Source organism: Urocampus carinirostris, chromosome 14 (assembly GCF_059441175.1).
Source record: "Urocampus carinirostris isolate Australia breed hairy pipefish chromosome 14, RoL_Ucar_1.0, whole genome shotgun sequence".
NCBI classification, from domain to species: Eukaryota; Metazoa; Chordata; class Actinopteri; order Syngnathiformes; family Syngnathidae; genus Urocampus; species Urocampus carinirostris.
In genome coordinates, this window is record NC_142362.1 from 18682080 (window position 1) to 18708656 (window position 26577).

Here is a 26577-nt window from a genome sequence, read left to right on the forward strand (position 1 = left end):
GATAGAAATTTTTCATGAATGTAGCGGAAGAGTTCTTTGGATTTAGTTGATTTTTGCCAGCTTTGACTGAGGTTCCATGATGTACAGACGCTCCTCTACTTACGACCATTCTACTTACGAAAAATAGTACATACGAACATTTTTTTTTCGGGATGTCGAAAAATATTCGGACATTGCTGTAAGTTAGATTTTGTATTGTGTGCGACTTTTTCGAGTAGAGGACAGTACTGTAGAGGTCACCCTGCATCCACCCCGAAGAAGAAATCCGGCTTTTACTTCCTGGTTTGTGTGTATACACACTGCACTGTATATCTAGCACGCCAAGAGTTTTGACATTTAATTTTTTAGTATCTTGTGCATCCATTCAATATAATGGGTGTGAAGCTTAAAGACGAGGCGAGTCGTTTCTTTTGAAATGAAAATGGAATAAGAAAGCTTAATGGTTGGATCACTTTTTTCAGCCTAATTCTTCCAAAAGTAAGTTAAACTTAACTTGATTTATCTTTATAGTCATGTCATGTTTATTTGTGAAGCCCTGAATCACAAGGAGTCTCAAAAGGCTTCACAGACCATAGAATGTCAATGCCTAATGTGTAGCTTTGTTTTTCAGTACTATGCTTTATCATTCAGCCTGCTTTGTAATGTTAAAGAGCGTATTATTTTATAAAACGTTTGTTTTTCAGTTTCAAAACACTACAGGTTACTTATACAAGCCTTAAACATACTTATATAAACCAGGACGCTACCGGCATGTGGTGGCGCTCTGAGAGGTCAGCCAGCCTCCACCATGAAGAAGAAATCCGCTTCCTCTACCTAGTTTTTGTGTAAACATTGTATACTGTATCTCCAGCGCGCTAAGAACGTTGACATTTTTATTGTTTAATATCTCGTGCATCCATTCAATATGTCTGGTGTAAAGTTGGGCAGTAGCTCAGGAGGTAGAGCGCTTGTCTTGGGATCAAGGGATCCCAGTTCGAATCCCGGCTCGTCCGTGTTACATGTCGAAGTGTCCTTGGGTAAGACACTGAACCCCTAATACCCCCAATAAGCAGGTTAGCGCCTTACATGGCTGCAAGGCCGTTATTGGGAAATGTGGAGCACGTTGTAAAGCGCTTTGGGAAGTTATTGACTTGAAAAGCGCTATATAAATTCAGATCATTTCATTTCATTTCATAAAGTGTAAAAAAGAGGTAAGCCGTTTCTCTTGAAACAAAAGTGGAGTAAGAAAGCTTGATGCGGTTGAGAAAATGGTCTGAACGCTTTTTTTCGGCCACTTTCTACAACTGAGGAGGACCTCTCGAACCTCATCTTCCAAAAGTAAGTTAAACCTAACTTTATTTATCTTTATAGAGCCTATTATTTCATGAAATGTTTATTTTTCAGTACAAAACAATACAGGTTACTTATATAAACCTTAAACATACTTATATGAACCTTGAACATACAAAATATAGCACCGAAGCAACTTACGAACAAATTCAACTTACGATTGATCTCGTTCATAAGTAGGGCAGCGTCTGTACTGCAAACATCCTTTTTATTTTCAATGTCTTAAACTTTAAAAAGTCATTTTGCTATGTTTAGTTACACAATTAGGGATTTAAAAAAAAAAAAAAAACATTCTTTAGAATGTGCCTTTAATTTGTATGTTTCAGTCTTTTTTTTTTTGTCGACCTGGTCTTAAATTTAATTTGAAAATGCATTAAAAAAGTATTTAAATGTCTTGAATTTCACCAGAGTGAGTAGTGAATTCATAATCCCAAAGGTGAGAACCACCAGGAATGGTTTGGAACGGTTTGCAAGACGAGATCAAACGGTGTCCAACTATTCACTTGTTAAGGTTTAGATACAAAGGAAGATTCCTGGCGGAAAACAGAGATGAGGAGGGTGGGGTATGAGTGGTGCGGGAGATTGGAATAGTGCGTCTAGTTAACTTTGTTATTGTTGCTATTCTTATATCATAACTATTATTTTAATATCATTACAATTGTTGTTATATCATTGGTGTATTTGGTGGGGAAGATGAAGGGGTAGGGAATATAAGCATTTGCTTCTTTCTACCCCTTTTTGCACATATTATGTAACATTATTTTGTTGTTGAGTTATTGTTTTTGTTCTGTTTTTATTTGGATGTTCGAATAAAGTTTTCATTCATTCATTCAATTCAACTCACCTTAAGCTGTAGGAACCCTTTTTAGTCCCAGCTGAAATTTTCTCCAGCTGCACGCGTGCAAAAGTAAACACGTGAAACGCATTGAGGGAGGAAGCTGCAGGACCTCCCAATATCCCCCTCCCTTCTTTCTCATGGCAAAGGCATTTCCTCCCAAAATCCCCCCCACCTATTTCGGCCCTCCTCGGATGTCGCTATTGTTGTACAAGCTGGGGAGGGCCGTCGTAGCCACTGAAAAAAAAGGCCTCGTAGATCAGCCCCCCCACCCTCTTTTTCATTGGTTTTCTGGACTGCTGTTAAAAAAATAAAACGGAGCTCCCTTCCTTCCAGCAAAATGAACAGAAAGGAAGGCCCGCTGTCGCCATGGTAACTGTAGCTTGGCAGCCTCCTGGACAAGCATCAAAGAGGAATTCCCGCCACGTCTCTGCTTCTGGTTCTGACCCAGACCCAAAAACTGCAGTCGTGTCGCCCTTAAGGTCCTGGTGGTCCATTGGACCGACCGAGAAGGCGAAAAGGACAGATTGGGGAGGCCTGATCTCCCCTGAATTGTGTCACTTTGTCCCCCGGGGTTCTTGTAGGAAAAAATCTGCCCAAGATGATTGAAGGCCACATTTGTATCTGAAGATTTCCCCCGGGAAACCTTATTTTTCTCCTTATTTTAATTTCTTTCCCCCTTTCTTTCCTTTTTCCTTCCCTCATTATTTCACTCCTTCCTTTCTATCTTTCTTTCTTCCTTCCTTTAATTGTTCCTTCTTTTCCATCTTTTTTCCTTCCTTTTTTCCTTTTATTATTTCCTTCCTTTATTATTTCCTTCCTTTTCATTGTTCTTTCCTCCTTCCTTTCATTGTTCTTTCCTTTCATTGTTCTTTTTTTCCTTCGTCCTTCCTTCAATTCATTCTTTATTTTCTTCTTTCCTCTTTTTCATTGTTCCTTCCTTTACCTTTTCTTTCCTTCCTTTTCACTTATTCCTTGCTTGTTTTCCTCCCTCCATTTGTCACCTCCTTCTTTCCTCCCTTTCCTCTTTTTGCCCTCCTTTCCTTCCTTTCCTCTTTCCTTCCTTTATTCACGCTCCTTGCTTCCTTTCCTCTCTTTATTCCTTAACTACATCTTTTTTCCATTTTCCTTCTTTCCCTTCGTTTCCTCTTTCCTCCTTTCTGAAACGTTCGCCTGAAGTTCGGTCCAGTTCTTTTATTCCTCCCTTTATTCTAATTCCTTGCTTCTTTTCCTCCCTCCATTTGTCACCTCCTTCTTTCCTCCCTTTTCTCTTTTCTGCCCACCTTTCCTTCCTTTATTCACCTTCTTTGCTTCTTTCCCTCTCTTTATTCCTCAACTCCATCTTTTCGTCCATTTTCCTTCTTTCCTTCATTTCCTCCCTTCTGAAACGTTCGCCTGAGCCTCGGTCCAGTTTTTATATTCTATTCTATTCTATTCTATTCTATTCATTTTAAATGATCGCTAAATTAGAAATAAGAACCAGGATAGTTCACTTGATGCCAGAAAGACTAAATAAAGCAGCTGTAGAGCCTTTTTCACCGTGACGCGGAAGGAGTCTTATCTAAGATTGTGCCTAGTCGTTTCTGTCTTGGCCGCCCACCCACGCAGTGGTGGTGGACAACACGCCCTGTTCCATGTCCCTATGTAGGACTCAATGGTCGAGCTTAGTTCAAACTGGATAATGTGTGCAGGAGTGCTATAAGATAGGGAGAAGCTAAAGTTGGGAAGGTCACAAAAACCTAGTGGGTCAGCTCAAGTCTTCTATCTAATATCTGAGAAGCCTAATCTAACCTTTCTCTTTTTTGATTCCTTTACTCTCTTCCTTCCTCTCTTTGTTTTGTTGCTTTCCTCTTTCCTTTCTTTTCATTTCTTGCTTCCTTTCCTCTTCCTTTCTCTCATTCTTTCCTTATTTTCTTTTTACTTTCCTTCTTTCTTTCAATTTCTCCTTTCTCCCTTCCTTCCTTTCCCCCTTCTTTCCTCTCCTTGTTCATACCTTCCTTTCCTCATTATTCCTTTCTTTCTATCATTGTTCATACCTTCCTTTGCTGTTTTATACTTTCCTTCATTTTCTCCTTCATTGTTTTTTTTCATTCCATCCTTCCTTCCTTGTGTCTTGGCCCCTTTCCTCCTTTCTTTATTTTTTCTTACTCATTCTTTCCTTACTTTTTCATTGGTTTCCATCCAGCTTTCCTCTACTCCTTCCTTCCTTCCTTGCTTCCTTTTCTCCTGTCAAGACCAGAACGGAGACGGGACCCACTTGCGTGCATTTTTCTTAGTTTTCCTGGGAAGAAGGGAAGGGATAGTACACACAATCTGTAGATCGCTTGTCGGGGGAAGCAGGTTGCTCAGACGTGGAAGTGGTATTTCTGTGGCGAGCGATGGCGGTGTCTAGGGCGGAAAAAACAGATCAGTAGTCGGGACGGGGCAGCAAAAATCGTGGTCGAGATCAGAAAAGGGGTCGGAGCCGGGAAACTGAACAGGAGAGAGTCAGGTTCGAAAAGCTTGCCTAGCCGAGCTGAGGTTCACAGACGGACTGACAAACGATGACATAAAGACGGGGGTATAAAAAGTGACAGACAGCCAATCAGCGTCTGAGGCAGTTGGCGCCAAAGGAGCTGGCTTAGGTGCCTCGCATCAGTAATCATGACACCTCCTCTCTTTATTTTTCCCTGCTCCTTCTTTTCTTAATTTCATTTTTCTTTATTTCCCTCCCTCTTCTCATCCCTTCTTCCATTGCTTCATATCCTCTTTTTCCTTCCTCCTTCTTTCTTTACTCCTTTTTTCTTCCTTTCTTCCATCCTTTCTCTGTTTCCTTCCTTGCTCCCATTTCTTCCTTTTTTCCTTGCTCCTCCCCCTTTCCTTGCTTCCTCGCAGAATGTAGAAAAGTAACAGGTTTCCTCCTTTCAGGTATGACGAGACGAAGAAGGAGCTGAGGTGGCAGCCAGGACTCCGCCCCCTGCAGCCGGCCAATGGCGGCTCACAGGATACGAGCCACATCCGGCGGCAACGCTCCGTTGCCGCGATGCAGATCCGAAGGGACGCTCATCGACCTCAGTGAAGGTGTCAACGAGGACGGACTCGCCCACCTCAAAGGTAAGCCACCGCATTGCCAAACATTCGGATTTTGGTTTGGCTTTAAAGGGACAGTGTGCATTATTGAGTGCCTCCTATGTGTACAAATCACGTTCTTTCAGTAAAAAAAAAAAACATTGTTCGATACTAGGCAAAAATACTTGACCTCTCATACCAATGTTAATTTCCATTAAAAAAATCATAGGTCGAGAATTTTATATTTCTTTTACATAGTGGAATCCCTCCGTAGAAGTTGCTGTGCCCTGTGGCACTGGTTTTCGTTCCCATTTGACAATACGGTGCTATCTAGCAGTCAAATTTTACACACTTGGGTTTCAAGGTTCGAAAATCTTCCTGTGTTTGTGTCCCCAGTGCCTTCTCCGAGTGCCTTACGCCTGGACGGCGGCGCCACCTTGGGCGCAGCCCGAGAGGTGGTGGCCATCAAGGACTACCGTCCATCCAGTTTTACCACGCTCAAGTTCTCCAAAGGAGAGCGCCTGTTCGTTTTGGACGCATCAGGCAGCGAGTGGTGGTACGCCCACAACAACACGGAGATGGGCTACATCCCTGCCGCCTATGTGGAGCCCGTCAGCTTCAGGGACTCTTCCTTCAGCGACAGCGGCGTCATCGACGTGACGGAGGAGGCGGCTTCGGAAACCGACCTCCTCGGAGAGTGGGTCCCTAAACCCAACGGAAACCCTTTTCGTACCTCCACCAATCCATTTCTACACCCGTGTCTCCCGCTGGACCAGAACAGCAACGACACAGACCTTCTGCTGTTTGACGCCCCGTCAACATGTGTTGTCGACAACGCTTTTTTTGGGCCGAGCCTGGGAAGGGACAACCCATTCTTCAGGAGCAAGCGATCCTACAGCCTTTCCGACATGTCTGTTCTGCAGGCTCAGTCTGAAAACCCACAGCTGTCCGCCGGTTTCTTCAGCAACCTTAAAGCACCGGCCCCGGAGCAGTTCCAGAGCAGGGAGGCCTTCCGGACAGCGTGGCTGACACACCGTAAGCTGGCCCGGTCCTGCCATGACTTGGACTCTTTGGGCCGGAATCCGGGCTGGGGTCAGACGCAACCGGTGGAGACGGGCATCGTCTGCCGGCTGGACAGCTCAGGCGGTGCCGTTCAGTTGCCAGACACCCACATCAGCATCCACGTGCCTGAGGGACACGTAGCAGAGGGGGACAGCCAGCAAATTTCTATCCGAGCCCTCCTGGACCCACCCCTGGAGCTCAACAACGAGCGCCGCACCCCCGCTGGCCCGGTGGTGGAGCTCAAGCTCAGCAACATGGAGACCAAAACAGGCTTGACACTGGAGATGAAAGTCTCAGTGGCCGTCAAGCACTCTGAGAGTGCAGGCGTCTTCTGCGTCCGAAGCGACTGTAAGGAGGGGCCCTATGCTGCCGTTTCGCAAACCTACCTGAACGGCGACACGATACAGGTGCGCCTGGAGAACCTGGAACCCTGCATGTACCTTTGCGTCGTGGCACAGTCGACATCTTCAGTGTGGGACAGCGTGCACAAAAAAATCACGCTGGGCGTTTACGGCCCCAAGCACATCCACCCCTCCTTCAAGACGGTGGTGGCTGTATTCGGTCACGACTGCGCCCCCAAGTCCTTGCTGGCCGGCAACCCGGCGCAGGCCTCGCCACCGGTGGCACTCCAGCTGTGGGGTAAGCACCAATTCGTCCTGCCAGGACCACGGGACCTCCGTGTTGGGGTCTACTCCAACATGGCCAACTACCAGGTGAAGGCAAGCCAACAGGCCCAATTGGTGCGGGCTTTCCAGATCAAACTGGGCAAAGTCAGCCAGCTGGTTTACCCGATCCAGTGCGCTGGTGAGGAAGTTTCTGACTTTACCCTTAGGATACAGGTCAAAGACGAGCAGGACATGATTTTGGCCCAGTTTTGCGTCCAGACACCCACGCCACCGCCCAAGGCCGCTCCCATGCAGCGTCGGTTCCTGAAAAAGAAGGAGGTGGGCAAGATCATCCTCTCCCCGCTTGCCGTGGCCACCAAGTACCCGGTCTTCCACGACCGTCCTATTGCCAACTTGAAATTCGGGAAACTGATTAAGACCGTTATCCGACAGACCAAGAATGCTTATCTGCTGGAATACAAGAAAGGAGACTTTGTGGCGCTCCTCAGTGAGGAGAAGCTGAAGCTGAAAGGCCAGTTGTGGACCAAGGAATGGTACATCGGCTATTACCAGGGCCGGGTGGGCCTGGTACATACAAAGAACGTTCTGGTCACGGGTAAAGTCAAGCCAGTGGCCTGGGCCGGGCCTGAACTCACCACGTCCTCGCTACTGGAGCAGGTTCTGCGACCCTGCAAGTTCCTCACCTACATATACGCTTCAGTGCGCACTGTTCTGATGGAGAATGTGGGCAGCTGGCGGGCATTCGCCGATGCCCTGGGCTATGCCCACTTGCCCCCCGACCAGCTGTGTCGGGCCCGGCTGGACAGCGAACCCGAAAAGGTGGCTTGCGTTCTGGAGAAGCTCAAGGAAGACTGCAACAACACCGACAGCAAGGAGCCCAAGTCCTTCCAGAAGGAACTGCTAACGGTCAGTCTGCAAATTAATTTTTTCCTGACCTAGCACTGCTGTCAAAAATGTCCTATTCCAGTCCTATCATTTTTCTGGTTTGGTTCCAGTTGTAACATATTTATGTCAATAATTCATTTTGATAGGAATCGATTTACAAATTTATATTATAAATCGAGCTTAAGTGTGTGTCACATGTTGGTGCACCACAGCAGTTTTTAGATATTTTATCAGGAAAAACAGCTGGAAAACCTTGTGATCAGTCTAGTAATCTGAAGGTGAGTTCTACCCTCACACAGGGCACCATCATACGTAGTGTTTTAGAAGGTCAATAGTTTAATAAATTGATGACACATGCCCCAAGAAGCTATAATACTTCTCGGCACTCAAGAGACAAGGGATAATGTTAGCTAGGAACCTCCTCATCAAATTTTGTTTCAAGTCAAAAAGACCTCAAAGTATGGGTGCACATATACACGAAGTTTTACGGTATTTATAGTAATACATTCGTGCAACGGTCGATCAGGCGCAGCACGAATGTTAGAGAATGGAGAAAACATGAAGTCGTCCTGAAAGTTATTGGTTGGTTGGTTGTTTGGTTGGTTGGTTGGTTGGTTGGTTGGATCCCTTAACCACTAGGGTAGTAGGGGCACCCTTTCCTGTGGTGTGTCGTGGGCAAGTACAGCCTGGTGGCTCCCATCCCTCTCCAGTCATATGTTTCCACCCGGTCTGTGTTTGCATATGTATAATGTATTTATTTACTGTCCTTTTAAGTCCGATTCCCGATCTTATACACCAAAGAGATGTTTCCGTTGTCGTCCTGTTTTGCATTTATTTATTTCTTTCAGGACTACTTTGTGTTATCTCCATTCCCTAACATTCAGCTCTGGTACCGTGATCAAAAACAGTCTAATAATGAGAGAATGTCTAAAGTCTTTTCTTACTTTACTAATGGTCTACTGCAGGCATAACCAAAGTCAAATTTTGCTTCATAAATGTAATAATATCTGGCCCGCCAGTAATGTTGACCGCAGTAAAAAATACATTTGGACAGAAAAAAATAATCACTGTTTTACCGGACGACTTCAGTAGCCTTTAGGCCACCTTGCCCATGTCTTCCTTTGAGAGTTTTACCACCCTATTTTTGAGATGGCAACTGTAAATAAAAAAAGGAAAGCTGACTGTGAGCGCCGCCACATCCAGCACAAGTGGAAATTTGAGTATTTTTTTCCTCGATTTCACAGCAACTGCATCTGCCTAATTTGCCAAAAGACTGTGGCTGTTTTCAAAGAATATAATATCAAAAAGCCCTGCCAGACAAAAAGCTAACTGAAAACGAAAGCTGTGAAAAGGTGAAGCTGTCTTAACGGCAAGACTCCTTTTTTCACGAGACCGTGTGAGTCAAATACAAATGCTACAAAAGCGAGCTACGAGGTCGCCACGTCGATCGCCAAGCACTGCCAACGTTTCATGGAGGGTGAATTTAATAAAGACTGTTCAAAGAAGGCCAGGCTGAATAAATGGTAAATGGCCTGCATTTATATAGCGCTTTTCAAGTCAATGAAGACCTCCCAAAGCGCTTTACAATGTGCTTCACACTTACCCATTCACACACACACTCACACACCAATAGGGAGTCCAAATGTAATGTATTTTTGTTTCTTGTTAAGATTTTTTATTGTTTTATTTCATAGAATATTCTGTGGTTGGGTTCACTTTTTTTCAAAAATCCGATTCATCGATTAATCGAAAAAAATAATCGACTTATTCATCGTTTATTCAAATAATCGTTAGCTGTGACCCTAGTTTTAAAATCATTCATCAGTTTGACGGATAAACAGAGCAGACCTAAAACATTCTTTTAGGAAATTTCTGTCCTTTTCGGGTTCGCTATAATCCAGTGGGCCAGAAAAGGAAAAGGGTCAGTAAGCGATATTGAAAGTTGCAAAGTTGTCTCCACAGTAGGGCAGCAACTAACAGATTATTTTCATAGTCAGTCGAATATTTTTTTGTTTGACCGATGAATCGGATTTCTTCACGACACTTAAAAGTTTTGTCCTTTATTCAAATATTGACGTTTTCGATAGAAAAATATTCAAGAGCCTGCAGCTGGTACAAAATGCTGCAGTGAGGCTTTTAACTAAGACAAGAAAGTTTGATCACATTACCCCGATTTTAGCTAACCTGCATTGGCTCCCTCTTAGCTTAAGATGTGATTTTAAGGTTCTGTTGGTAGTATACAAAATCCTGCATGGACTTGACCTAGTTAAAATTTTAGGTGTCATATTTGATCCCGATCTGTCCTTTCAAACACACGTTAAGAATATTACTGGAACAGCCTTTTTCCATCTTCGCAACATTGCCTTATGCTGTTTTAGTTGGATGCGGAGATTATAATTCATGCGTTTGTTACCTCCCGTCTCGATTACTGTAATGCACTACTCTCTGGTCTCCCGGACTCCAAAATCAAGAGCCTTCAGCTGGTACAAAATGCTGCAGCGAGGATTTTTACTAAGACAAAAAAGTTTTAACAAATTACCCTAATTTTAGCTAACCTGCTTGGTTTGCAATAGTCTTTGATCTGTCCAGCCCTTTGAGACTCTTTGTGATTAAGGGCTATACAAATAAACATGACTTGACTTGACACAAAACAACAAAATATTTGATAATATGAAACAATTAAAAAAAAAACTTTCAATTAATTTGAGAATAAATAAAAATATACACAAATACAACACTTGCAAATATGTAAAATACTAAAAATATCCAATTATATTTGGACTTAGAAAACGAAGAAAGTGCAATAAATTTAATTTTCTCCACAAAAAATATAAAAAATGTAAACCCACTTTTTCAAATGTTGGTGATAAATTTGTTTTTTTGGGTTGAATCTTTACATAAATATGAGAATGATTTATAATATGCTTAAGAATGTGGCCCTTTTGTAGTTACAGTTATTTTTATTTTATTTACTTATTTTTTGATTTAAATTAAATGTTTCCCTTGAAATTTGTTAACTTTCTTTCATGATAAAACACTACCAAGTTGAACCTTTCATGCCAATTTTGTTCGTAAATATGCAATGTTCAATTAAAAAAATAGTAAGTTAACTTTTTTATAAAAACGATCTTGGTGCCGTCTGCCAGACCAAAATGGGTACTACAAGGCTCAGCGTCAAAACGGAATTATGTGCACTCTTATTAGCATCGATTTAACGTACTTAGTGGCTCATAAGTCAGGTTATACAAGAAATCGATGATCTATTGATTCGCCAACTCTTTTAATAATTGTTATCAATTTCATCGATTAGTTGTTGCAGCCCTACTCCACTACGTTAATCAAGATCTGAAAAATTTGCATGTCAGGCCCTGCTGAAACTGGACTGCCAAGGCCTGGTGGCCCGCCTGGTTATGGACTTTGTGCTGCTAACCACAGCGGTGGAGGTGGCTAGCCGGTGGCGCGAGTTAGCTGAACGTTTGGCTAAAGTTTCCCGCCAGCAGATGGACGCCTATGAGGCCCCGCACCGGGACAAAAATGGCGCCGTGGACAGTGAGGTGAGAAACTGCCGCCATCTTGGTTTTCTGCCTGCGTTTCGAATACTCCCTGGTTGTTTGCAAATTCAGCCAAAATTACTGAAAACAATGCGAGTTCCCTTGGTGGTGTGTTTTAAATGCGATATTTTCAACTCATCAAACAGCTCTTCAGATTGTTTATGTTGCTTTAATCCATATATTAGCAATTACTATGTAACCATACCTGTCAACCTGTACGTTTTTGCCGTACAAAGTACGTTAATTATGCATTTTAAGACGTGTACGGTGTACAAGAAAATCTGTACGGAAAAACGCAAATTTGTCAATTAAGGGTACCATCCGGTATACACCGACTATCACGAAACGGCAAATCAATCAAGTCAAACCAGTTCACCGCGGTAGCCTCTATCTCTATCGTTTTTTTTTTTTGCAAACGAAGCGAGCGGTTTGATGCTACTGTGCGCATGCGTCTGCCGCCTGGAGATTTCCCATCATGCCTCATTCCCATCACACGTGAACAAATCGAAAGCAGAGCAGTAGGCCTACATTACAACATAGTTTTGAATTTTCTTTGGATACAATCATCAAGTAGCAATGGCAGAACCTGAATTAAAACGCTGTAAGTCATTCTGAACTGAAAACAACAGGATAGGTTGAGTAAATTTGAAATACATGTGGTCTTAAAAAACAATTGGATTTCATGTGGCAGTTGTCTAGTGAAAGGAAGTCTGTCTCTTTTTAGAGAACCGGCTTTTTCGGCTCAACTCATTAAAGAGAGCTGACTCTCAAACGGCTCACTTGCTTTGATGCTGAATTATTATGTTGTATAAAGAAGTTAGGAAAAAAAGGAAGGATATAAGGGGTAAATGAAAAAAGACAGGCTTGTTGTTACCCCTTTAATCAGTATATCACCAACAATAATTCAATGCAGAAAGTGAATTAATAATTTGAATAAGAAAATGTATTCTTCTACCTAATTATATTTGCATGTATTTTTTCCTTCGACAGTGAACGTCCAAGCGACTTCATTTTTGAACTTTTTTTATAATAAACCTCATTCATGTCGAGGAAACCAGTATCTCACAACAAAATTTTAATTAACAATAAATATGATATAACGAAACACATGTACAATATAACATGTTAAAATAAATAAACATGTTTGAAAAAAAAATATGGTGTAAGATTATTTTGTATTTTGTAAGGGAAAATACGACAGTTTGTAAGTGCATGGAGCCCTGGAGCTTGACAGGTATGTGTAACATTATGCACAAAATGACTTAAAAGGGGGGAGGGGTGGAGTTTGGGATAAAGCAAAAAAGAACATTCATACCAATATGAAAAAGAAGTAAAATGTTGACAACATTTTAAAAAGCAGGAAAAAATAAGAAAAAGAGGAAAAGGCAAGAAAAAGAAGCAAAAAACTCGAGGAGGGAAGGAAGAAACAAATTAAAGTAAAAAAAAAGAAAATGAAAAGCAAAAGAAGAAAAAGCAAGAAAAAAAAGAAGTATAAAGCTAGGAGGGAAAAAAACTAAATAGGATTAAACATGAAAAATGGATTTTATTTTTAAGTGGAAAAAAGCAGGGGAAAAGAAAAAAGTCCAGAGAGAGAGACAAAAAAAGACTTGTGTTGTATTTAAAAAAAAAAATGAGAAAATCAGGGAAATCTTGTTGCCAACATTGTACTTCCATTGAATACAGTTCTGTATTGTGCAACCGACTAAATAAATCCTCCAAAATACTCACAAAAAAATAGAAATCTCATTAGTCAATTCATGAACATGTGAAAAATATGTTAGTATTGCCGGAAAAAATATTCAGGTTTTGGATATGTTTGATATTGAGTTGGTTGCCAGACTCGGGATTAATGTTTCAAGCAACTCTCACAGACCTTGTGTGAACGCTCAGACCCGTTGAAGATAAGAGGGAAACATTGCTTGCAAGGCTTTTTCTTTCTAAGGGTCTTTTAAAGAAATTGTATCCAAGGAGATTTGTCTTTGCCTTCCTCTTCAAAATGTTACAGAAATGCGTAAGGCAAGTGTCATTCAAAAGGGCTGTAGCGCGACCAGAGAGCGCTCTCTAGTGGTAGACTTTGGGAATGCCCGGTACATACATTTTCCTTAGGATGTGGAGCAAGATTTTTGTACAGATGCTGTCCTACAGACGATTGTCCCTCAATTGATTTTGTTCGTAATTTGCTTCAGTGCTATATTTTGTATGTTTAAGGCTTGTATAAGTAACTTGTATTGTTTTGAAACTGAAAAATAAACATTTCATAAAATAATATTCTCTATAGGGATAAATAATGTTAAGTTTAACTTACTTTTGGAAGATAAGCTTGAAGAGCTCCTCCGTGATAGAGAGTGGCTGAAAAAAAGCGATCAAACTATTTTTTTCAACCGCATCAATCTTTCCTAGTCCACAATCATTTCAAAAGAAACGGCTCACCTCTTCTTTACACTTTACACCAACCATATTGAATGGATGCACGAGATATTAAACAATAAAAATGTCAAAGTCCTTAGTGCGCTGGAGATACAGTATAGAATGTTTACACACGCACCAGAAAGAGGAAGCTGATTTTTTTATTTCTGGGTGGATACTGGGTGACCTCTCACAGCGCCACAACCTGGTAGCGGCAGAAAAAGCTCTACAGTACTCGGAAAAAGGTGCACAATACAAAATCTAACTTACAGCAATGTCTGGATATTTTTCAACATTACTAAAAAAAATGTTCGTATCTACAATTTGTCGTAAGTAGAATGGTCGTAGGTAGGGGAGCGTCTCTACCAAATAAATGTCGTATATGGAAATTCTTACGTTTAGTGATGCATATGTATGGAATGTATGGAGGTATGACTGTATTGCAATTGCATGCAGGCGATGTGGAAGCCGGCGTATGACTTTTTGGTGACATGGGCGTCTCAGATGGGGGACAGCTACCGGGACGTGATCCAGGATCTTCACCTGGGACTGGACCGCATGAAAAACCCCATCACCAAACGCTGGAAACACCTCAGCGGGACCCTTCTTCTGGTCCACTGCTTGGACCCCCTCAGAAGCTCCGCCTTCAGCCCCGCCTCCACCGACGACTTTGCCATATGACACTTATGGATGTATTTCTTTTGAGAAGAAAACATGTCCTGTGCTTGTTTTCATGTCCTTTTTGGTTCTAGTTCTGGGGCCTCATTTATAAAACTGCGTAGGGAAGATCACTAAAGGTAGCGTACGGCGGTAACACAGGAAGTGCGTGCGAACAAAAACTTCCCGATTTTCCCTATTTCTCTTTATAAATGACAGTCAACTCTAAAGTTGGCACACGTGAGGGAACGCCCCTTTATGCCTATAAAAGGCTGGGGGAATTCCCTTGATGAATATTCAATCGTAGCAAACGCAAAGATGGCTAAAGCAGGGAAAAGAACCAGAAAGCCCAAATTCACAAAGTGGGGGTTCTTCTGGATGAGGGGAATTGTCGGAAACATTTTTTATTTCGGGGGGCTGGCCATTGGCATCACAAATGCCAAAAAAGCAGTGGAGAGGCAGCATGTGGCAGCAGATGCTGTCAACAATGTCCCCTCAGAGGGCCTAAATCCGACTCCCCTGCAAAAACGGACTCCCCTTCGCGTGAACTCCGCTTCTCAGCGCTGCTCTTGCCAAAGAACGTGTGTCGGAATATTGATTAGCGTGAACAAAAATAAGCAATCTATGTCATGAGTTTATTAAGACATGTCTACAACTCTGGAGGTGACTCAATGTAGCCAAACGCTAGAAGTTTCACGATCATGAGTAGTCTACACAAGTAGGCTTTATTTGGTGTCAAGACAAGTCATTGTTTAGCCCTTAAGCACAAAATGTCTCAAAGGACTGCACAAGTTACAATGACACCATCCCCTGATCTTAAACCAACATGCGGGCAAGGAAAAACTCAAAAACATCTATATGAGGCAAATGAGAAACCTTGAGGAGGGGCCTTCCAGGATGAACAGGGTGCAATAGATTTTGCATTGGGTAACAATGCATAAACAATAGTTAACATCAATTAGAAAGACATAGCTAAGATTTAAAATTTTCCTAAAAAGTCTGTGAAAGCTATGACGTGGCTTCCCATCTGGTGTATTGTAGTAGCTTTATTGTATGATTTTGATTTTGAAGTGTTTCAGATGTATCTCTCAGAAGTTAGGGGGAAGTCCGATTTTGGCAGGTGTCTCATACACAATGGTCTTACCGTCCTCTGGTTATAGCAATTCGTGAAAAACGACGTTCAACAAACATGCATTAAAAAAATGTTACTACAGACACTGCCCTACTTATGAACGAGATGTTCCGGACGATCGTTTGTAAGTTGAATTTGTTCGTAAGTTGCTTCGGTGCTAGATTTTGGATGTTTAAGGCTTGTATAAGTAACTTGTATTTTTTCTACTAAAAAATAAACATTTTATAAAATAATATGCTCTATAGAGATAAATAAGTAGAGTTTAACTTACTTTTGGATAACGAGCTTCAACAGGTAGGCGTCTTCCTCCTCCGTGGTAAAAAGTGGCCGTAAAAAAGCGTTCCGACCATGTTCTCAGCCGCCTCGGGCTTTCTTATTACACTTTTATTTCAACAGAAACGGCTCACCTCTTCTTTACACTTTACACCAACCATATTGAATGGATGCACGAGATATTGAACAATAAAAATGCCAATGTTCTTAGCGCGCTGGAGATACAGTATACAATGTTTACACACAAACTAGGAAGTGGAAGCGGATTTCTTCTTCGGGGGGGATGCCGGCTGACCTCTCACAGCGCCACCACACACCCGGTAGCGGCGGAAAGAAGCACTACAGTAATGTCCTGTACTCCGAAAAAGGTGTACACAATACAAAATCTAACTTACAGCTATGTCCGAAAATGTTTCGACATCCCGAATTTTTATTTCGAATCTACCGTTTTTCGTAAGTCGAATGGTCGTAAGTAGAGGAGCGTCTGTATAGGACACTATAAAGCCTACTTGTGTAAAACTAACCCTAAACCCTGAGTGCAGTTGAGGTTCCCACGGACCTGTTCTGAAAATAGCTGGGTCACTGTGATTTTCTTGTAAAGTTATTTTTTTTACTGGTTGACTGAGTCTATTTAACCCAATTTTTGGTAATTATACTATTTAGGAATTAAACAGATGTATTTATTCATCTTTTTATTTATTAGTTTTGCAGGAAATACAACAAACTAAATTCCAAAGTTATGGGTTTTATGAAGCGAATTAGCAAAAAATGTGCCTTTTTTTTAGCTAGCTAGCTGGCTACCATTTTATCCTTGTAGCTAACTATCTTCCTACATTTTTAGCTATTTAGCAAGGTAGCTAGATTTTTATATTTTTTGCATGCTATCTAGCTAACATGTTGTTTTTTTGCTAGTTATCAAGCTTAATTTTGGCTTCAGTTTTAGATTCAGATTCAGATTCAGATCTACTTTATTGTCATTCTAGTACACGTGTATACAGAACGAAATGTCGATGCATCTGACCCCCACAGTTTCCTTGAATGTACAGATATAAATAATGTTGTAATGTTTAGCTAGCTCCCTAGCTTTTTTAGCCTCCTATCTGGATATTTTGTTGGCTATTTACTCTTTTAGCTAACTATCTAGCTCCCTTTTAGTTTTTTACCCGATTACTTTTCTAGCAAACTATCAAGATACGTTTTAGCTATGTAGCTAAGTTGCTATTTTAGAAATCAAACTAGGTGCCCTTTGCGCTCATTAGTGACAAAAAGTAGTTCTACGCTTAAAAAAAGGGTTGTAGACCCCTGCTATAGCCTATAACTACATTGGGTTAGGGTTAGTTAGCATTAATATGTTTTATGAAACTGATTAAATAGTCTACGATCGCTTTGTTGGTTTTAATTAGGCCAATCAATATTTCTCGATAAACACATTACACAGACTACGATCAGGAAGTCAGATTTAGCAGGGAAGTGTGGGATTTAAGCACAATAACGGACCGAGACTGAAATAAAGAAGAAGAGCCTCCACAAACTCCGCCGCTATGCCGCAAGTGACACTAGCTGAGCCAAAGTGGAGCGGGGGAGGAGGGCGAAAGTGGTGCTTAAAACTCAAGGCAGTGGAGTATTTCCGACGCAAAGCTTTTCACGTTTTTTTTTTGTTTGACTTTTTTTATATTTTAGAGAGCATTTTTTTCTCATATTTAAACCTATCCTGTCCTTTATTAAGGAGAAGAGAGTTTTAAAAATGAGATAATTTGTTGGGAGGGTTTAGGCTAAATTTGGGGGTGCTTGAGCACGCCTGAAAACAGGCTGGTTACGCCCATGGTCGAGTCAAGTCAAGTAAAGTCAAGTAATGTTTATTTGTATAGCCCTCAATTACAAGTCTTCGATTGGGTTGTACAGGCTATTATTACATCATCCGCTGATCTAAAACCTACATAAGGGCAAGGAAAAATTCAAGACCTCACCACGGGCAAATTTAGAAGCAATGAGAAGGGGCATGATGTAATAATCCCCCTTCCAGGATGACCAGGCCAAAATGGATGTTGCCAGGGCATCAACAATGGAGAAAAATATTTGATTATTTGTTTGCACAAACGTATCAATTTCAGATACTTTCTTTGGTAACCTCCATCTGTCTTTGGGGGCTGTAGTATCCCGATTATCCAGATTTTGGGGTGCACGAAAGGGCCAGAGCTCCTGTGAAAGTCCGTACATTCTCCGATCAAGTTGTTTTTTATATGTATATGAATACCAAAATGGCGTACGCGGTTTTTGTTTACGAAGTCTTTTATAAATGAGGCCCCTGATCAATGTCGAATGGGCTTTGGTTTTGTGCTTTACTTCTGGTCTTAAAATAGAGGAAAAGCGCCATCTGGCGGCTAAATACGAACGAAGGCCTTTTAACGCCCACTTTCGGTTTTTTGTGACGTCACTTTCACTTACATCGCTGCTCATCAGATAAATAAAGTTGAATAGATTTTCACTTTGGTACATTTGCTCTGTCATTCTGTGGAAAAGATAAACATTTTGCCACTTTTATCGACGAAGACATTTTAATTCTTTCAGCTTTGCTGCACTTACTCATGTTAATGATTTTTGTTCATCGTCTTAAAAAATGAATTGATTTTGAAAGAAACTTGTAAAATAAGAGTTTGTCAAATCAAGTCGTGTTTTTTTTGTATAGCTCTTGAGCAGAAGAAGTCCCAAAGGGGTGTGCAGACCACAGACTATTATTACACTGTCCCCTGATCTAAAACCTACACGAGGGCAAGGAAAAACTCCAAAACCTCAGCATGAGGAAAATGAAGAAACCTTGTGAAGGGACCGCACATGAGGATGTTGAATTGACAAACAATAAAAAATGAAATATAAAATATTTAAATTAAATTAAAAATTAAAATAAAAAAACGATGTAGCAAAGAAAAAAAACGTTTTCTCGCTGTACATATCTTGGAAAATTCCCCCAAATCTACAATTAAAAAAGACATTTATGTTTGTACACGTTTTTTTTAATCTGTAAAAAGTCAACAAATGTAGTGTTAAAACAAACAAAAACAACATTTACATCCATACCAGTTATTTTTTAACCTATAAAAATTTCCAAAATGTGTTTATTTGGAAATAAAAACACTTCCAGCTTTACAAGGTTTTTAATCCAAAAATTACAAAAAAGTACTATTAAAAAAATATTTTGAAGTACTTCAATATGGAAGCGCAAGAGAGCCATAATTCAAGCACGGCGGCGCAGTGGTTAGCGCATGTGTGGCACAGTTCATGTCATGGGAACCTCCTGCGTGGGTTCAAATCCAGCTCCAGACTTCCTGTGCGGAGTTTGTATGTTCTCCCCGTTCATGCGTGGGTTTCCTCCGGGCACTCCGGTTTCCTCCCACATTCCAAAAACATGCATTTCAGGTGAATTGGCCGGCCCAAATTGTCCCTAGGTGTGACTGAGCGAGTGAGTTGTCTGTCCCCGTGTGCCTTGCGATTGGCTGGCAACCAGTTCAGGGTGTCCCCTGCCCGATGATTGCTGGGATGGGCTCCAGCACCCCCGCGACCCTACTGAGGATAAGCGGTGCAGCTAATGAGATGAGATGAAAGTGAAGATCCATGTTTGTAATTAACTTTTGGGCTTCTATACTTCAATCTCATGAATATTAATCTTTAAAAGTCACAGTTTATTGTGCTTTTTAATGTCAAATGTGCAATTTATTAATTTATCTTTCGAGTTTCTCTTTGGTGTCAAATTTGCGTAAACTCCTAATGCTTTATGACCATCTTTTCTTCTTTGTTGGTGCCGCATCAATTCAAGTTTTTTTCTCAACATATAAATTAACGAGTGAGTGTTGTATTAACAAAAACATTTATTGAAATATTTTTTAATTTCACCTTAGTTAAATCCGGAAATCATGTCCATTTTGTCACCGTCGTGACGTCACATCAACCGAGTTAACTCTCGTCAATGGTCGCGTAAAATAATTATTCTGTCCAAATCATTGAATTTTTATCTCAATAAGACATTTTTGTATGGAAACATTTTAGTGTTTATTCATCTCGATGAAGTATTTGTCAACATTTGTCGGAGACGAAGCAATGGCGTCGTTTGACCACAGGAGGACGTCCTAGACTCAAGGAATCATCATTAGATGGAAGTCTTGCTGCTTCGTCTTGATTTGGATTATTCGGAACAAATTCAACTTTCTACTCATCTTTTTCGACATTCATACACAGGTGACCACGAGATATCGCTATTCTAAATGAGGAGTATTTGGATTATGTGCAACAACATATTCAACTTTCTACTCATCTTTTTGACATTCACACACAAGTGACCACGAGATGTCGCTATTCTAAATGAGGAGTACTGTATTAATTTCAGCGCTCTCGACGTCGCCCTTAAATGAACGCTCGTTTGCTGGATTCTAAGACTAGAACACTTATTTTAAAGTCAATTTGGAAATTAATCACATGCTTTAAACTAGTGGTTCTCAACTGGTCTGACTTGAGGAGCCACATGATTTGCACGCATTTCTTAGACGCGCTTTAATAAACTTCTTTTTTTCATCTTTTTGGGCATTTTTTCCGCCCCAAACAGGCCTGATAAAAGTAATATAAAAGCAGAATGACGCGATGGAAAATAAAGCATAAAGGCTCTTTGAACAAATGTTTAATCGAGGAAAATATTTGTTTTCCAACTTTCTAAGGACACTTCAAACAACGCACCCCACCTTTGAATTTATTATAGACGACGTTTCAAACATCCCTGCATGGAATTTTAACACTGAGTTCAAGGTTAAATGACTAGTTCATTGTCAATTTAATGTTTCATAGTTGAAAGATTTTTTTCAATACTTCATCTTGAACTTTTTATCTATTAGCACTGCTAAATGTAATGCACATTTTTTGTACCTTAGAAATAACTACAGTAGTATATTAGTGTATTTGTGCAATTATTGAAAAGTCACAAAAACATTAGGTGCACCGGGAATCGGACCCGGGTCACAGCGGTTAGATTAACAAATGCTAAACACTAGAACAATGTTTTTCAAGCCTTTTTGAAGCAAGGTACACATTTATTTATAAAAAGGTTCCGAGGCAAGACTATACTCTTAGGGATCATTTCTATAGTTTTTGACGTGTGGCCCGGTATTGCAGTACCTCCGGGAACGGTGCATTCGCAATGATCGCAGCAAGGCTTTAGGGCTAGGACCTTAGCTTGGCCTTTTGGCTGAGAGTAAGTGTCCCGGCTCCTAGGCTTTGTAGCGTATTATGAACTGACCGATAACGGATAATGAATAATGAATAACGAAGATAGAACAATAACCCTTAAAAACCCCACACCGTCCGTCGAAAATGTTTGAAAATTAAGGTATGTAAAATATTTCACTGTACTACCTCATAAGCAGATAATTAGTACATAAAAAGAACAAAATAATACTTATTACTTATTTATGTTTTTATTTTTTACAGTGCAATCTTAAACCGCTTTGTTAAACAAATTAAGTTTTTTAATGAAGTGTGCTACCTCATGAGTAGATAATTAGTTTATAAAAACTATATGAAAATCTACTGCCACCTACTGATATAGATGACTATTACAGTTCCTCGTCTGAAGAAAGCAAAAATACTGAATAATGGCCTGAAATTCCAGCAGCACACACAAGGTCTCACGGCACACTAGTGTGCCCCGGCACACTGGTTGAAGAACACTGCACTAGACTACCAGTGATATAGATGACCTACGAAAAGGCATTTGATTTTATCTCATTATTCCACTATTTTAGCCACATACCCGAGATGAATGTTAGAGAATGGCAAAAATAAAAAGTCGTCCTGAAGTTATTATGACTTTTTTATGTCGTAATTACTGATGCGGGGCACCTGCGGCTGCCCCGTTGGCGCCAACAGCCACGGACTCTGATTGGCTGTTGGACTTATTTTAAACTCTCGTCTTCCAGTACTCCAGAACTCGTCAGATCGTCAGCGAACCTATACTCTCAGGTAGGCAAGCTTTTGTGACTCTCCTGTCACGAGGTGGAAGGGGTGACCGGACCAGAACGGAGGCAGGAGGCAGGAAGGGAGAACTCAATTGCGTGACGATCAAAAACATTTATTTACCAAAATAAAAGTTGTCCAAAACTCAGGGACAAGACAGAACAAACAGGCTTTAACAAAAACGTGCAAACACAGGTTTCTTCCAACTCAACTAAACAGGACAAGGCATGACAGAACAGAAAAGGTATATAATGAGCCAGCACCCGCAAAACCCACAATCCAGCCTTAAATAGCAGACACGCAATTAGTTGAACTGCTTCAGCTGGTGCCCAGGGGGCGGGGCAGACTGGTCACCAAGGCGACCATGACACTCCGACTATATCCTGCCCTGTTTCCTGCCTTAAACCTGTTGCCGGCCTCTTTTCTGGACCCGTTTCTGTTTTGCTCCCCCTTCCTGGCCATCGACCTATTTTCTCGCTGTCAACGACTACCCTTGCTCGACACGGAAGTGCCACTTCCGCATTCCTGCTATCTGCTACCCGTGACCGACGATCATCGGATCATGGATGCAAGTCCTGTTCTCCTTCTTAATAAAAACTGAGTAAAACGAACGCTATTGGGTCCCGTCTCCGTTCCTGGTCTGTGCAGCCCTTTGAGACTTTTTGTGATTAAGGGCTATACAAATAAACATGACATGACTTGACCATTCCACCCAAATGACAAACTGTGACCCAAATCAGAAAACTGTGTCGAATTAAAGGAATGTGCAGTTTAAAGATGAGATAGATTCCTTCTTTTAAAAAGACAAAATGACTAGCAAAACCAAAGGGACTTCAAGTACCGTATATCTTCGCATATACTCCTACATTGCGTGTGAATTACCCCCTAAAACTGCTTTTAAATTGTCAAATACTGAAAGAAATTCAGAATATTCATAGAGCGTGTACCTAAACATTGATAAAATTCAAATTCAGCGTTTATTGTCATATGCACAGTAAAGAACCACGATTCCCTGCATAATTAAATTCTTACTTTGCTGTCCACACAGTTGCCAGCGTAAAAATAGATAATGATTCTTATAATAATGATAATTATCTAGTTCATAAATATCAATACAGTGGTAAAATGCTTAACATTTTCAAACTATTTACTGGACCATCCAGCAGTGCTGGCAGACACTTGTAAATATATTCCTTTCCGTTGTAATTGTTTTCTTCTTCAACTAGATCGTTGTTGTCAATATTTTCCACTTTTCCTTCCCCTTATCACAAATTGTCTTGGTACCCATTATTATGGGCAGAAATAGGAAACGAAACAATCAAAATCACAATAAAATGAGATGTGGTCTTATCAAATACACCGATTGACTGAAAAGGAAGAAGAACGTTATCGCCATTTACTTTTAAGGAGTGTAAAAACCCTTTGTTTTTTTTCTTAGCATTATTTTGCCAAGGCAAGGGCCCAAACGGGTCTACGACTTACTTTTGGGTCCCGACCTACCGGTTGAGAAAAACTGCTTTAAACCACTTCATACACTTTTCGAGGGTCTCTTTTTCTCCTCATCCTCATTCCTTCTTTCAATCAACAATATAGTTGATAAAAAAGTGAGAGAGTCTTTTCTTACTCCAGAGACTCACAAGTCCGGTGTTGCTTTGCTTTTCTCTACTAAATATTGAAATTTTATGGGTTTTTAAATGTTTTTGGAGAACAGTTTTTTGCTCCCCACTGTTCTATATGAAGCTTGCCGGTTCCATGGGTGACTCAGGGTTGCCACGACGACTGAGACCTCGGTGTCCACGGGGCCAAACTGCCCCCTCGTATTTGACTTTTTCTTGCCGACGTAGATTTCGCTTTTGTTTCTTATCATTTTTGGGAAAAAGATTAAGCAGATGTTGTCGGCAATGACGATGGTTGATGGGGGCTTTGGGCAAAGGGGGCGTGCATAGAAAACCCCTTGCCCCCCAGTTGTGACCTGCTCTCACTTTAGTGCTTGATCTGGATTAGCCCATATTAGTGAAGCTTCCCCCCAGCGGGAAGTCTGGGGCAGATGGCCAGACCCCTGCAATGCGGGACCCCAGGGGACCCTCTTTTGCCGAGGTGGGAGTCGCTAGTAAGCTAACGTGTCGGGCGCTAACCAGGGTTGAAAACAGACGGTGTATTGGCATTTTCGTGTGGCCTGTCAAGTTGGTGCAGCAGTGACTGGCTCCAGACCATGAGGCACTCAGGAGACCGCCATAACCCCTCGCTACTTCACGGTTTGGTTATTGCCGGTTCACTGCTTAGCGGATTTTAAATCGAATTGAATTGTCTTTATTGTCATTCACATCAACGTACTGTGCTTTCTGTTCAAAGCAGACAGCGGACAGCAAATGCCATCGTGGGGGCAGGTTAGGGAGGGCTTTGAGTGTTGGGTGGGCGTGACTGTCTGGGTGCCCAACTTTGATAGGCTTATATATGCTGTCAGTCAAACAGCTGGGGTGGGCGGGCACACAAGTCAATATGGCCACACACCCAAAACCAACTGCAAATGCACGGCTACAGCTTGTATATTGAAAATAAATGCATCACATTAATTGGACTCTTGAGGAAAGTCAGAAGAGCGCAAAGAAATACTAATCACCAGGGGGAGCTTTGTGGATTGGTATCAAGTCCGGGAAGAGACTGAGGCAGCGTCACGAGAGGACGCAAAAACAGGGCTCCAGGTCCAGCCTACTGCTGCGTATACATAACTACTCTCCCAACTTACCCCTGACGAGACTGTATCTGACCAACACCTGATCCATTACCCATGAAATGGATCACCTGGAGCTACAACTCATATGAGATCGCTTCATTCGGAACGGTTTTGTTTTTTAATCATCAAAGAGACTTGACTCAACCGGCAATTTCCAAAGCTACCGTGCAGCGAGCCAGCCGCTTTCTAAATTGCTTTGTTGTCCTCCAATTTTCTTGTAGTTTTGTATAATGACAATAAAGAGCTTTCATTCAACTGCAATTATGTGTTATTTATTTGTAGATCTATAGTTGTTATTTTGTTACAGTCATATACTCTCAGTCGGTAAAGTCGTCATATGGAGGTAAGTTTGATCCTTGGGGGCTTTCATGAAGGTGCGACGCTACTGGGCAGGTTTTCACCTTTTGCGGGGGTTCTGGTCCCCATCAACCTCAATCACAGAGGAATCGCTGTATTAGTACTGATCTAAACATCAACTTGTGACTTTTTGTTTTTGTGTTTTTCATCACTGCAACTTGGTTTCCAATCACTAGATCGTGATTGGATGTGCACACCTGAGCCAGAGCCTGAATAAGTTTTTAGCCCTGGGACCATCTTTGCTGCCGGTTTGGAACTCAGCCAATGTGGACCGTCGTTTGGCCGTCACCAAGACTCAAAAGTTTCTCTCGACGTTATCTTCATGCTACCACATTGATTAGCAACCTTTTTTTGTAGCTGCCAATCTCATTGTGGTTTAGTGACAAGTATTTTTGACAGGACAGACGTTGCAGTTCCTGCCGGGTCGCTATCTGGACCTGACCAAAGAGGAGCAGGAAGTGCCCAGGGTTGCCTCGCTGTCACTCAAGACATGATTGTGCCGGCCACACCCCTTTTACAGTCACATGACCAGGTAAGACGGTCGTCTTATCGATGTATTCTACTTTAACATTGTCGTCCTGCGCGAAAAATGTCAACGTTGCAGAAGCAAAGATAAGTCAGCCGCACTCTATTTAGAAATGTTGACATCCTCCACTCAACACAATCCATTTTTTTTGGAAAGAAAACACTTGTTAGACTTAAAATAGACATTGTTTATATTGAATGTAGGGAACATTGCTTATAACCAAATTAGACCAGCACTCTGTGATAAAAAGGTCATAATAGACTTAAAGCCCCAGTGTGTAATATTTGATCCCTGGATGTCACTGTACTGTCTAATGCGAACACAAACCAGTGCCACAGAGCACAGCGGAGCAGCAAGATGACACCTAAACATGGCGGCGACCTTGGGTAGGGATTCCACTATGTAAAGGAAATAAAAATGTCCTTACCTATGATTTTTTTTTCAAAATAAAAATTCACATTGGTATGATAGTCTGGGCCACTCTGGGGGCAGCACGGCGGCGCAGTGGTTAGCGCATGTGCGGCACAGTTCTGAGATCATGAGATCTAACCTCCTGTGTGGAGTTTGCATGTTCTCCCCGTGCTTGCGTGGGTTTCCTTCGGGCACTCTGGCTTCCTCCCACATTGCATTGCATGTCAGGTTAATTGGTCGGTCCATATTGACCCTTAGGTGTGAATGAGCGAGTGAATCGTCTGTCCCTGTGTTCCCTGCGACTGGCTAGCTACTAGTTCAGGGTGTCCCCTGCCCACCGCCCGAGGATGGCTAGGATGGGCTCCAACACCCCCGCGACCCTACTGAAGATAATCGGTGCAGTTATTGGATGGATGGATGATAGTCTGATATTTCTGACTCGTATTCAAGTCATTGCTTTTGTCTTTACTGAATAAAAGTTGTTTTGTACCACTAAATATTACCCTTTAATGTCATATTTGACCACTAGATGTCGCTGTATTGTGCCGTGCAACCTGAAAAACAGGGAAGAAATCAAACAACCAAAACGACCCAAATACACGACCTTACACGTTTCAAAAAAATAAACAAAAAATGACCAAAAACAACCAGTTAAAGACCAAAAACGACCACAAAATAATCTAAAAAAATATTTAAAAAAAAATGATTTAAAATATTTGAAAAAATGATCAAATGACAAAAGAACAACACC

At 41.4% G+C, this 26577-nt stretch overlaps 1 protein-coding gene and 1 pseudogene across 3 annotated transcripts in view; both read left to right on the forward strand.

Moving 5' to 3' along the window:
• LOC148352869 (SH3 domain-binding protein 4-like) overlaps positions 1–16683 on the forward strand; it is a 33477-nt gene extending 16794 nt beyond the window's left edge. For 2 of the 3 annotated variants that reach the window (XM_088353217.1, XM_088353218.1), the window contains 4 exons: positions 5072–5257; positions 5609–7806; positions 11151–11339; positions 14199–16683. In XM_088353217.1, the coding sequence (XP_088209343.1) occupies positions 5134–5257; positions 5609–7806; positions 11151–11339; positions 14199–14423 (2736 nt within the window). In that variant the 5' untranslated portion in view covers positions 5072–5133 and the 3' untranslated portion in view covers positions 14424–16683. Of the gene's footprint in view, positions 1–5071; positions 5258–5608; positions 7807–9029; positions 9234–11150; positions 11340–14198 lie in introns of those variants that run through there. The other variant, XM_088353219.1, reaches the window with a different exon arrangement.
• Positions 16684–20900: 4217 nt separating this feature from the next.
• On the forward strand, positions 20901–21040 carry LOC148352870 (small nucleolar RNA U3; annotated as a pseudogene).
• Positions 21041–26577: the final 5537 nt, after the last annotated feature.